Consider the following 13,304-nt stretch of genomic DNA (forward strand, 5'->3'; position numbering starts at 1 on the left):
GGCGCTTCGGGATATTCATACCTGGGCATCAAATGTCGGGTTGAAAGTCAACGCGGATAAAACGGATATGGCCTTTTTTACGAAGAGGTACAAGGTCCCAAATTGGATCAGGCCTAAGTTAGGAGGGGTGACCCTACAGGAGAATCCTTCACAAAGTATCTAAGAATCATCCTAGATAGTAAGCTGTCATGGAAGCTCAACGTGGAGGAGAGGGTGAAGAAGGCTTCAACGGCACTTTATGTATGTAAAAGAATGCTAGGATGTACGTGGGGCTTATCGCCCTCTCTTTCTCATTGGGTTTTTACAGCGATTGTAAGCCCTATTCTATACTATTGAGTTCTTGTTTGGTGGAAAGCCACACAAAAAGCAACCTACCTCAAAAAATTAGAGGGGGTATGCAGACTGTCAATGCTTAGCATTACGGGAGCCCTGAAAACAACCCCGATAACTGCACTGTGTGCCATTCTGCACATTCCACCTGTAGACTTGGTAGCAAATAGCATAGCGCTAACAACTGCAACCAAGCTCGGTGCCTCGGGGCAGCTTTGGCGCCGACCCTACGGCCATAGTAGTAAAGCGTCATCAATCGCAAGACGAAAAGACTACCTGATTCCCTATCCGCGCTTCGAGGGCGATCTTAAGGCACAATATAGGTGGACGGTTGGCGCAAGTGTGCTCAAATGGCGGACGAGGCGATGCATGTGTACACAGATGGTTCCAAAGTAGTGGAAGGGGTAGGGTCTGCGGTATACTGTGCTGATCCGGAAATAAACAGATCCTGCAGGCTGCCGCATTATTGTAGCGTTTTCCAAGCGGAAATAATAGCCGTAACTAAAGCAGTAGAAACCCTGGAAGAAAGTAGCCCAAGCTGCAATCGTGTTAACTTTTATATTGACAGTCAAGCAGCAATTAAGGCAATAATCTCGCATAGCACAGCATCTAAATGCGTGTTAGAGTGTAGGCAGTCCCTGACGAGAATCGGGACAGGGAGAAGCATACATCTATATTGGGTGCCAGGGCATATGGGAATAGATGGGAATGAAAAAGTGGATGAACTAGCTAAAAAGGGCGCATCCCTTGAAGCTCGCTCCGTAGACGTCCCAATTAGACTGGGCGAAATTAAGCGAAGGCGAGAGGTGCACATGATCGACCAAGCAGGAAAGGCGTGCGTTCAAGCGCGGGGCTGTAAAGTGTTGAAGATTATGTGCAGGTCTTACAACCTTAGACTAACAAAGTTGCTTCTATCATTAAAAAGAGAGGACTGTAGACTCATGACGGGTATTCTGGCTGGACACTGCCTTCTGGCGTCACATGCCTTTAAATTAGGCTTGGTCAGTGATAGCAGATGTAGGTAGTGCGGGCTGAAGGCTGCTTTTGCCCTGCGCTTGCCACGCTAAGACTCCAGCTATTAGGAGTGATACAGCAGTCAGATTTAGAAGCAGCAAGTGGCTTAAATCCTAGGAAGCTTCTAGTATTTGCCAAGAGGACGGAGTTATTTTATAACATAGGTCCTGGTTTTTGATAGGGGTTTTCAGTTTGGTCGTTAAAACAAACTTCTGGTAACACTACAGACTTATTCAGTCTATGTGAGGTTCTCATGGACCGGCCAGTTCAACCTAACCTAACCTATCAAGAGTCTCAATATCAGTCCACAATTCAAATTTCAACATTCTAGGTTTTTTGTTTACTAAATAATCAGGTTTTTTGTATTTTCCAAAATGTTATATATATAAAAAGTGGGCGTGGTTATCATCCGATTTCGCTCATTTTCAAAATCAATATATTCTGGGTCCAGATAAGCTCGTGTACCAAATATGGTGAAGATATCTCAAAATTTACTCAAGTTACCGTGTTAACGGACAGACGGGCGGACGGACATGGCTCAATCAATTTTTTTTTTTCGATACTGATGATTTTGATATATGGAAGTCTATATCTGTCTCGATTCCTTTATACCTGTACAATCACCCGTTATCCAATCAAAGTTATAATACCCTGTGTACAAGTACAGCTGGGTATAAAAATCATTGGGAGCACATTGTACTAGCAATATAGGAATAGTACATACATACATATGATTTTACTTTGGACTGAAATATATGTTTTTGTTCAGCTACTTCAATGCGTATATATTATATCATTACTTTTGAATCAAAATTGAAAAATAACACCATTAGGGTAGTCACAAAAAATCCCAGGTTCCCGCTATTGTCGTTGTTAAAACCCGGAATCCCGGGATTGCGAGAGATCTTCGGGACTCGATGCCTTAGTTATCACTCAACAATTGCTCAACATTTGTGTTTTCTGAAAGCGCCCAATAATTGTACCTACTTGCATAGGTTAAAGCACCGACACATAAACAGATTTTCATATAGATGAGTTTAAACAAGCTTATGCATTATGAGTAGATTGCACGTATTTTTATGGAGAACGGTAGATTGAGCGACACTGGCGCCATCTGATATGGAAAAGTAGCCATCTTGCATCTTGTAATAAATTGAAATGCAGTGAGTGATGGTAAAATCATGAGTGTTCTTTATTTGGAAATTAGACATTACAAATACGTATTTATACTAATACTTACAAACTAATGGAATGACCTATTTAGGCACATGAGTACATATGTATGTATAATGAACAAAACCTATTCGGAAGCATGACTAATTGACCGATATAAACAAATATGTATAAATATGTAATGAACAGTTGAATGTAGAGAAAGTGGAATTAATTCTAAGGGCACGTTACAATCTCCCAAATTTTGTTGCAAGCAAATCATAAGAAGAAGAATTTGACATTTTCTTTGGCTAAGGGTGTTGACACACTTTGCAAGTGAAATTATTGTCCCCTCTGGTTGGTAACTTTTCAAACATTTCGCAATTAAAAACTGCAATATAACAATCGAATACGACACAAAATATGTTAGCAAGTATTTTTGTTGTATAGGGAGAATGTTTATAACAGTGCTTCGCAACATTTTGTATGTGAATGGGCAAGGCGAAATAAACTTCAATTGCCAAGTCTGAAGTTCCTTCATATTTACAAACGCAATATCTTGGTTGATTATGGCGATGTTATTGGAATGCATAAGCTTGTGTTAAACGCATCTACATGAAAAATGTGATTGTGCCGCGGCCTTTAAGGACACATAAGATTTTTGGTGTAGGATCGTATCGCTACCCTTATAAATACATGCAATCTATTCATCAGCCAACGCTTGCCGATGCATCGAAAATCTTGTGTTCGGGCCTTTAGTACATATGGAATTTTGTGCAACAATGAGTTTCAGAGAGATTTTGATCGATGTATCCATATGTATATCTTATTTTTTGAGCTTATTCACAATGATTTGGAAAAAAGTTGCCTGCGTGTTTCTCAATTAAATTCTAGTAACCGACTTTAAAGTTAACTCTCCTCGTAGCAATGACTGTCAAAAATGTCATCGACGAAAATTCAAGTACCTTTATCATAGATTTATATATACTACTATTATATACCTGTATTGTTACATTCATAAGGGAATAAAGCTACAACTTCATGAAGGTCTTTTTACAGACTAACCCCCAGCGGGGAGGGGGCTTAGAATATACCCGCGGTAGGTATGCCTGTCGTAAGATGCGACTAAAATACCAAATTGATTCAAGGAGTTATGTAGCGCAACCCTCTCAAGGGGTTGCCAGGGCAATATATAGCTTCTCCAACGCGATTGTCAACCTCGAAATCCTCTTGACCAGGGCCGCGGAGAGGGGGGGGGGGGGCAGCCAGGGCAATTGCCCTGGACCTCGGAAGGTTTTTGGGGGCCCGGCAAGGCAAAGTAGTATTGACAGTACTCCAACTAGGATTTAATAGATACATACATATTTTGTTGCTTTTCAGGTATTTCTAAAGAAAAACGTTGGAAGAGGTTACACGACAATATTCCTGAATATGAAAATAGTCAAAATCATAAAACTTTCTATATAGAGTGGCGCCAATATGAAATCAGAATTCGAAATGCAAGTTCAGTGGATTTTCGCTTAGCGGAAACCCTTAAAAATGAAGCAGCTCGCTGGAGAGAGATACTTCGCAGAATTCTTGATGATGTTGTTTTATTTCTTGGAGAAAGATGATTGGCATTTAGAGAGGATAAGTCATTGATCGGAAATCCAAAAAATGGAAACTTTCTTGGTATTTTGGAACTAATCAGCAATTATGACCCCCTATTGCATGAACATTTGGAGAAGGTGAGGGAATCTCAAACGAAAAAGAATCATCTCCAAGCACTTTATTATTACACAGTAATAGTGGATGCAACCCCTGATACGGCGCATATTGAGTAGATTGTTTTCATATTGCGTTATGTTTTATTAGACAGGGACTCCGCAAAATGGAAAATCCAAGAACCATTCTTAGAGTTTGTCGATTGTAACGGAACAACAGGAGAAGCTATCGCTGAGCTGATTCGCAGCACTCTAAAAAAGCGCAATATTCCACTGGATGACTGCCGTGGGCAAGGGTATGATAATGGCAGTAATATGAACGGTCATTACAAAGGAGCGAATAGTCATATCCGCAGAGATAACTCCCTGGCAATATTTGCACCTTGTGCTTGTCATAGTTTAAATTTATGTGGAGTGCAAGGTGCTGAATGTTGTGCAGAAGTCATCACATTTTTCGGTATTATGCAGAAATTGTATAATATCTTAGCGTAAGCCCTCAGAGATGGGAAATTCTCAAGGAAAAAACGAATTGCTCCTTGCATAGCATGTCACAAATACGATGGTCTGCTCGTGTGGATAGTGTGGAAACTTTCGCAACGCACATTCCCCAAATATTGAAAGCTATTGATGAAATCAAGCTTTTGAATCTGACTTCAGAAACAGTAACGCATTTGAAAGGTATTGAAGCATAAATGGGGAAATTTGAGTGTATCCTCTTAGCCTCCATTTGGCTCAAAGTGTTGACGGTAATCAACCATCGAAATCTGGTAATGCAAGCTAGAAATGCAACACTGGACGTGGAAACAGAAAATATACGTAGCCTGATTGATGAGTTGAAGAAGTTCAGGGATCAATGGTCGATCATACTTCAAGAATGTCAAATTCTGGCAGGGAGTTTAGGAGTTGTGAATACCTTCGCAAAGAAAAGAAGGAAGATAAGAAGGCGTCAGCTCGATGAATTACCTGGCGAATCACCTGAGTGTGATTCCAAAACTCAATTCAAATAGCAAGTTTTTTACATTCTTTTTGACTGCTTGATTGGTAACATGACAAGACGTTTCGAAGCCGTAAATGACATTGCGATTAAATTTCGTTTTTTGTGGAAGTATCAGGATCTGACGGAAGAAGAGCTCAGAGAAAAGGCAGCGGTATTCTGCACGATTTATGGCATCGATATTTCTACTGATCTAATAGATGAAATCATTCATCTCAAAGCCATCCACTTAGCAAATTTGGGATGTGATTCGCTACCACCATTTCAACGTCTGAACAAATTTCATGACTTGAAGATGGAAGTATTATTTCCTAATATCTGCATAGCATTAAGAAAATTTTGCACACTTCCAGTCAGTGTGGCTGAAGGGGAGCGTTCTTTTAGTCTATTGTCTCGCGTGAAAAATTTTGTACGTTCTACTATGAGCCAAAATCGCTTGACAAGCCTTGGAACATTGGCATTGGCGTCCAGCCTTGCTCGCAGCATTAGTTTTTAATCGGCAATTTCCATATTCGCAGACCAAAAGCACGGAAGGTTTTCCTTGGATGATTCAAGCTCTTAAAATGTACATATGTATTTAGAAAAAGTGAATGTAAGCAAATCAAACAATGAAATCTAACATTCCATTTATGTAAGTGCTCCAGTAAAGCTTCTTTTATATGAAATAAAATTGGCAATGTGAATTGAAAAATTTATGTATGTTATGTTATTTTTTTATTGGATTGAGTTTATTTTTTAGGGGGGCCGTAAACGCGAACTGTCCCAGGAGCCCGGCTCGGCTCTCCGGCCCTGCACATGACACCAAGCAAATTTTCAATTGTAATGTGGAGTGAACGCCTCTAACAATCCTCTGGCACACCCCTGTTAAAACAGGAAGTTTCCTTGGACTGCCATTAGAGGATATTGATGACATTTTATGAGTAGTCGCACCTATTGAATGAGGCGAAGCACCGGTACAACAACAACGCCCCTTTTTGAATTTTTCTTTATATATTTGAACTCGGCCGCTATTTCCGCCGATACATAACATACCTAATAAAAAACAATTTAAATAAGAGAGTTTGTACACCAAAAAAAGCTGGTAAATGCATAAACTGATACGCTTTGTACAGTTATTCGATTAAATAAATACTTATTTTGTTTTTGACGATCATTTCTTCTATTCTACTGTAGTTTAAAATGTCCGCAGCTTCAACAGAGTCCGTCTGTGCTAAATAATCGATGGCATTTGCCATGGTCGTTGTAAAAAAGTGAACTAATTGTTTTTCAAGGGGGGGCCAAACCTCTCGAGAAACCAGGGTATGGGATTGAAACGAGATATTTAATATGGAATTGGATTTGAAACCAATAAAGGATATATGTGGTTCTAGAGCGATTACTTTGATGTTCAATCTATAAATATTCATATGGCAGTAAAATTTGACGGCAGCCGTGGTGTGCTGGTTGCGTGCCCCGCATACCACACCCATAATCCTGGTTTCAAGTTTCTTACAAAGCAACATCAAAAAATTAGAAACAAGTTGTTTTTAATTAGAAAACGGGTTTTCTAAGCGGGATCGGCCCTTGGCAGTAATTTAGCAAACACCCCGATTGTATTTCTGCCATGAAAAACGAAAACTCATCGTGCATCTGTAGATGCCTTTCTCCGTCGCGCCAATTCGTAGAAAATTAAAAGGCACACGACGCAAATTAAAAGAGAAGCTTGTATTTATTTATTTTAAAATTTCTCCTGAACCTTATATTATTTTCAAATGCCAAACCTTAAAAAGAAGTTAAATTTTTTTTCATAAAATTTTATCTCTTATATATTGTAAGTTACCATAGAGATACCCATTCATATATTCTCAGAACTGTTAAGTTACCAGTTTAGGTGATTACTGATTATTTGTTTTATTTTTCTAAATTTAAATAAAATATATTAATGTAATACTTTATTCACAAAATCCACAAGATCATCGTAAAGTAATTGAGGCACTTCCATTGCTGCAAAATGACCACCTTCTCTGTGATAAGTACTGTGTACAATATTTTTGAATTTTAATCCCCACTCATTGTCAGTTGATAGGCTCACATCATGTACAAATCGGGCGCAAGCACTGGGCACATAGACATGCACTTTTTCTATATTTAAAGAAAGTTGTGCAAAACTAAACGCCTCTGAATATATGCGATTTGCCGTCGTTATCGAATTTGTTACGTAATAAATCATAATATTGTCTAAGAGCTCGTCCATAGTATAACGCTTGGTAAGTCCACCATCCTTGAGCATTTTGTATTCAGGATTAGTCCAAGTAGAAAATTTCTCTAGAATGTAAGCCGCTAAACCAACCGGATTATGTGCGAGTGCTGTACCAATTGTATCTGGTTTGGTTGCTTGAATATGAAAATAGCCAGATTCTTCAACTAGGAAGAGCAAGTCTTCACTATATGTTTTGAAGAAGTCTCGATGCTCTTCTTTGAGAAATATATTAGGAAACCACGATCGTCCAAGTTTATAGATATGTGCTAAGAGGCTATTGCTAAAACACATATTAGCATGAAATCCGAGTATATTTTGTGGCGTTAATGTTGCTAAGTTTGTACCGATAATAGAGCCCCAATCACCGCCTTGTACGAGGAATTTTTCATGTCCAATACGTAGCATCAAATTTCGCACGACCAATGCTATTTGAGCAGGTCCAAAATTTATTTTTGAAGCTCCCTATAAAATTAAAAATGATTTCGTTTTATTCATAGATATTTACTTTTTAGAGAAGGAATATTTTTTACCTGTGACCAAGCATATCCTGGCAGACTTGGAGCGATTACTTCAAAAACATAATCGCTTCTGGGGTTCGGTTTCGTCAAGAGTGGAATAATTGTGTAGAATTCGCGCACTGAGCCGGGCCAGCCATGTAGCAGTAAAAGTGGTACTACTTTCTTTCCCTTGGTGGACTTCGGTTTCACATGAATATAATGAATACGTAATCTGAAAAATAGTCAAACATTTTGTAAATAGTATTTGATATGACGTTCACGTTAATCTATACGATTTTTCTGTTAGCGGAGTTCAGGATAGAAATAAAATTTGAATCTGTATGTTCGAGATGGCTTTACACTGAAAGAATTTTCAAAAATGAAAGCTCTTGGATATATTGATCAAAAAGTTGGGCCAAAAAGTACTTTTATACAATACGAGTATCAAACCAAAGAAGTTGCTTGGAGTTTCAAAAAAGAATTGTTTTTATTTTAATTTACCAATCTGTTTCAGAAATATTAAAGATATTATTTCTCAAGGGAAATCCGGTAAAGTGTTTACTTGATTCAAGCGGAATGTATTGGCAGGAGTTTTAATGTCAGAGTGTTTCTAATTTCAGGAGAATGTTGGGTTTTCAATATAGAGTGGATTTTAGTGCGATGCTGAAACCTACACAGGAACCCCTGAATTGTTTTTGGGTCAAGAAGGAATCAAATCTTTGGTGTTGGGGGATTATAAATAGGAATGCCCTTAATTTTGGAGATTTTCCAAAAAATTTGGAACATGGTTGACCTAATAACATATTTACACGATGTGAATATCGAAATATTTAGACAAGTGGTTGAATTGCGAAATGCTTTCCAGTTTTGGTTTTACCGCCTTAAAGGTTGACCAGAGCATTTTTAAAATGTGTTTAGGCTATATGTGTATCAATATCAATAGCCAAAATAACCGTGTTTTCAATTTGCCAAAATTATGCTGTTGCTTTGTTTGCTTCGTTTTGCAAATTAGCTTCATTAAGCTTCATTTACTTTTGGAGTTTTACCATCCTCACTTAACAAAGTCTGATAGTTGTTATGTGACTTTATTAAAACTAATTTTGGATTATTAATTTGGCAGTAGAATTCAGGAGTGATTTAAAATCTTAATTAAAAATCCTATTCAAGGCCATTTCTATAAAAACAAGTTACTTACCCCTGAATTTGAGTCTCGAAATGTGGAAATTGCTTAAGATAAGCTTCGCGCTCAGTCCATTTTGGCAGGTAGTTAAAGCGCCAATATTTGATAACTTCTTTCAGATACTTGGAATTGAAACCATATTCAAATCCAATTCCTTCCAGCGGTTCTTGTAGTATCAGCGGTCTCGCAAGTTGTGCTTCCAGATCTTTGATTAACTATTTACAACACGAAAAGATATATTTTGAGTTCTCTGTTGATACTGAATGCAGACAACACCTGGAAATACCTGACCTGAGCAATTGCCCTATTTCTATCGAAAGCTTGGTTGAGTAGGACACGAACTGAATAAAAAATTTAGCTGGGTAGTAATAGTTATTTAAATTCTATAAGTTTTATAAAGATGGCTTTACCATTTTCCCCCTTAATTTGAATTTTTTGAACTTTGGTGTGGTTTTCCAATACTCTTTTGTATGAGGCCCACATTTTTGATTTAATGGGCATGAAAGAAACATCCTTTATCAAGTGAAAAACCGGAAATCGGTTCATAATTGATTGATTTGTTAAAAATTTAGTGTAAAACATTTAAACATAACGCACACCTAGATCAAAATGGAGCTAACTCAAAAAACTCAAATTTCTAAGTAGTGAGTACCACTGGGCATCCGAATTCATTAGATCCCGAGCTATGTACCCGATTTTTAATATCTCCACTAATCAGAGAATAAAGGCTATGTAAAACATAATACTTTTTGTTGGTGGACCTATCCCTTCTCCTTTAATGAGGTACAATTTTTTGGATTTGGATCAACACCATGGTGTGGTGGTATCGTGCTCAACAAGAAAAAGGGTTTTCTAAGAGATGTCGGCCCTCGGCAGTGAATGTATTTCAGTGAAAATTTATCTGCCTTGCAGATGTAGATAGGAGTCGGCATAAAACACGCAGGGGCCGTCCCGCCAATTAGTTTTAAGAAAAACCAAAAGGAGCAGGAAAAAAGAGCGGCTCGGTGCAAAATCTCTTAAGAGGTTGATGGCGCTGAGCATTTATGTTTTTTTATATACCTACAAGATACCACTTTATTTTCAGGAAAGGTATAAAGTATAGATTGAAATTTTGAAGCGAAGTTATTATATTATATAACTTCAATCATTTTTGAATAAGCAACAGGGAGAAATATACCGACTAAAATTTTACACTAGGGGTGTTCGGGATGCAAATGGTCAAGCATCATTGGATTTGCAAAGTGGTGTAGTATTTTGACACAAAATACTAACAAATGATACGGCTATGCATTTATATTTGCTTATCAAATGCACAAAACTTTGAACTACGTTACTATAAATACTATAATTACTAAGGTTATAAACAACTGACTTTTCATGCATCACAATAGTATATCGCACATCTCGATCAATAGGGAGCTAACTCAAAAAGCTTAAATTTTAAAGTTATCCGTACATCCGGGCTTACCAAATCACCATCTGCCGAACTCTATGTATATTGGATTTATTAATATTTGCACTGCAATGAGTTAATCGCTATTTTGAACTAGATGTTCGATATGTACGTTTCTATTTATATACTATACATATATATACATTACCTCTGGTTTGACACTTATATCGAAAGCCTTAATCTCCGTGCTCTCTATGTAATTAGAGCCGCTGCCGGGCCCCCAATACTCATTATCACTTAAATTTGGCAATGGTCCAGTAACCGATAAATTATGTATTTTGTATGCGAGAAGGGCTGCGATCACGACTATGGCACCGATAGACGTTCGGAGCAAAAATCCTAATACACCCATTGCAATTTAAAATTATCATATACTAGAAGCTGCGAAAATTGTATCTACGGAAAGTATGTAAATGCATATATTGAAATAAAATCGTTCAACAAAATTAATTCGAGAGGAAACCGTCCATTTACCTTCGATGTTAAAGATAAACTAAGTAATATTGAGCATTTTATTTATTTATCAGAAGTGACTTTCGCTCGTATTGGAGAGGGCACAATTTTCTCTCGAAATTAACATTCATAAATATCAAGTACTTAACTAATAAGCAATTTCTTTCTCCAGATCAGAGTACTATTAGGGTGTTCGATTATTCGACTTGTTTTGAAATCAGGTTTTCGATATATTCGAAAAATAGTAGACCGTTTTCATCGAATTGGTAGGCGCTTTTTCGTATTTCTATACTTAACTTTGTTCAACAGATGGTCAGAAATAGAATCGACTACAGCGCTATGTGCGGGTGCTGTAGTAACTGTATCTGGTTTGGTTTTGTATATAAAAATATCCAGATTCTTCCGCTATGAAAAGCATGTCTTCACCATATGTTTTGAAGATTTCTCTATGTTCCTCTTTGAAAACCAAGATCGTCCAAGTTCATGAGTATGTGCCAGTGGGCTATTTCTTAAACACATATTAGTATAAAAACCGAGCAAATTTTGTTGTGTTAATGTTCCTAAGAACGTACCGATAGCAGAACCAAACTCTCCGCCTTTTACAACGCATTTTTCATGTCCAAACGTCGCATCAAATTACGTATGGCCAGCGACATTTGAGCAGTTCCAAAGTTCATCTTTCAGGCCGCCCATAAGAAGAAAAATCGTTTCGTGTTATCAATAAATATTTAGTTTATACACTTTTAAGGGATATAATTTTTCTGTGACCAACCATATCCTGGCAAGATTGGAGCATCACTTCAAAAATAAAATACTCTGAAGTTTGGTTTCGGCAAGAGTGGAATAATTTTATAAAATTCGTGTACAGAGGCAGGTAACTGTAAAAGTAGTACTATTTTCTTTCCCTTGGGGAGCTTCGATTTCACTTGGATGTAAAGAATACGACGTCTGCATCAACCATTTTGATGTGTAATCAACATTTCATCGGCCATTATATGCTTTTCAAAACTGATTATACTCAGCTGAGCAGAGCTCACAGAGTACATATATTAATTTTGTTCGCATAACGGTACCCCGTAACGGTATAAACTAATCGAGATAGATATAGACTTCTATATATCAAAATGATCTGGGTGAAAAAAGAAATTCATATAGCCATGTCCGTCGTCCGTCTGTCCGTCCGCCAGCCCGTAAACACGATAACTTGAGTAAATTTTAAGGTATCTTAATGAAACTTGGTACGTTAGTTCCTGGGCACTCATCTCAGATCGCTATTTAAAATGAACGAAATCGGACCATTACCATGCCCACTTTCTGATATCGAAAATTTCGTAAAACCGAAAAATTGTGATAATTCATTACCAAAGACGGATAAAGCGATAAAGCTTAGTACGCGAGTAGACCTTATGAGGCAGAATAGAAAATTAGCAAAATTTTGGACAATGGGCGTGGCACCGCCCACTTTTAAAAGAAGGTTATCATGAGGATGATATCATGATGAAATTTGGCAGAAACGTTACTCCTATTACTATATGTGTTCTAAATAAAAATTAGCAACGAAATTTTAACAAAAAATGAATATCTTTACAGTATATAAGTAAATTATGTCAACATTCAACTCCAGTAATGATATGGTGCAACAAAATCCAAAAATAAAAGAAAAATTTGAAATGGACGTGGCTCCGCCCTTTTTCATTTAATTTGTCTAGAATACTTTTAATGCCACAAGTCGAACAAAAATTTACCAATCCTTGTGAAATTTGGTAAAACCATATGACGATAACTGTTTTCTGTGAAAATGGGCGAAATCGGTTGAAGCCACGCCCACTTTTTATACACAGTCGGCCGTCTGTCCTTCCGCTCGGCCGTTAACACGATAACTTGACCGAAAATCGATATATCTTTACAAAACTTAGTTCGCGTACTTATCTGAACTCACTTTATCTTGGTATTAAACATGGGCGAAATCCGACTATGACCACTTTTTCGAGATCGAAAATTTCGAAAAATTAAAAAAATGCCATAATTCTATACCAGCTACGAAAAAAGAATGAAACATGGTGATTGGATTGGTGTTTTGACGCAGAATATAACTGTAGAAAAAACTATGTAAAATGGGTGTGGCATCTACCATATTAAGTAGAAGAAAATGAAAAAGTTCTGCAGGGCGAAATCAACAGCCCTTGGGATCATGGCAGGAATACTGTTCGGGGTATTACATATAAATAAATTAGCGGTACCCGACAGATGATGTTCTGGGTAACGCGGGTCCACATGGTCGATATCTTG

At 37.5% G+C, this 13,304-nt stretch overlaps 1 protein-coding gene across 3 annotated transcripts; it reads right to left on the reverse strand.

Annotated features, from left to right (window-relative positions):
• Window positions 1-6,882: 6,882 nt before the first annotated feature.
• LOC137244622 (juvenile hormone epoxide hydrolase 2-like) lies at window positions 6,883-12,055 on the reverse strand. 3 transcript variants are annotated; one of them, XM_067773877.1, is made up of 6 exons: window positions 11,588-12,037; window positions 11,165-11,523; window positions 10,711-10,958; window positions 9,125-9,324; window positions 7,963-8,161; window positions 6,883-7,894 (listed from the first exon to the last, which is right to left on the reverse strand). In XM_067773877.1, the coding sequence occupies exons 3-6, from the start codon at window positions 10,912-10,914 to the stop codon at window positions 7,112-7,114; spliced, it is 1,386 nt and encodes a 461-aa protein (XP_067629978.1). In that variant the 5' UTR covers window positions 10,915-10,958; window positions 11,165-11,523; window positions 11,588-12,037; the 3' UTR covers window positions 6,883-7,111. The 3 variants fall into 3 exon arrangements, with proteins under 3 accessions (XP_067629978.1, XP_067629977.1, XP_067629979.1); XM_067773876.1 differs by having other exon boundaries at window positions 11,165-12,055; XM_067773878.1 differs by lacking the exon at window positions 11,588-12,037 and having other exon boundaries at window positions 11,037-11,168.
• Window positions 12,056-13,304: the final 1,249 nt, after the last annotated feature.

This window comes from Eurosta solidaginis, chromosome 3 (assembly GCF_040869045.1).
Source record: "Eurosta solidaginis isolate ZX-2024a chromosome 3, ASM4086904v1, whole genome shotgun sequence".
Taxonomy (NCBI): Eukaryota; Metazoa; Arthropoda; class Insecta; order Diptera; family Tephritidae; genus Eurosta; species Eurosta solidaginis.

Bases quoted from the DNA above. Each gene is read 5' to 3' on its own strand.
- LOC137244622 (XM_067773876.1), bottom strand. From the start codon at position 10,914: ATGGGTGTATTAGGATTTTTGCTCCGAACGTCTATCGGTGCCATAGTC. The intron at 9,325-10,710 runs GTAATGTATATA...TGTTGTAAATAG, and splicing joins ATATAAGTGTCAAACCAGAG to TTAATCAAAGATCTGGAAGC. The intron at 8,162-9,124 runs GTAAGTAACTTG...ACTATTTTTCAG, and splicing joins TTCGAGACTCAAATTCAGGG to ATTACGTATTCATTATATTC.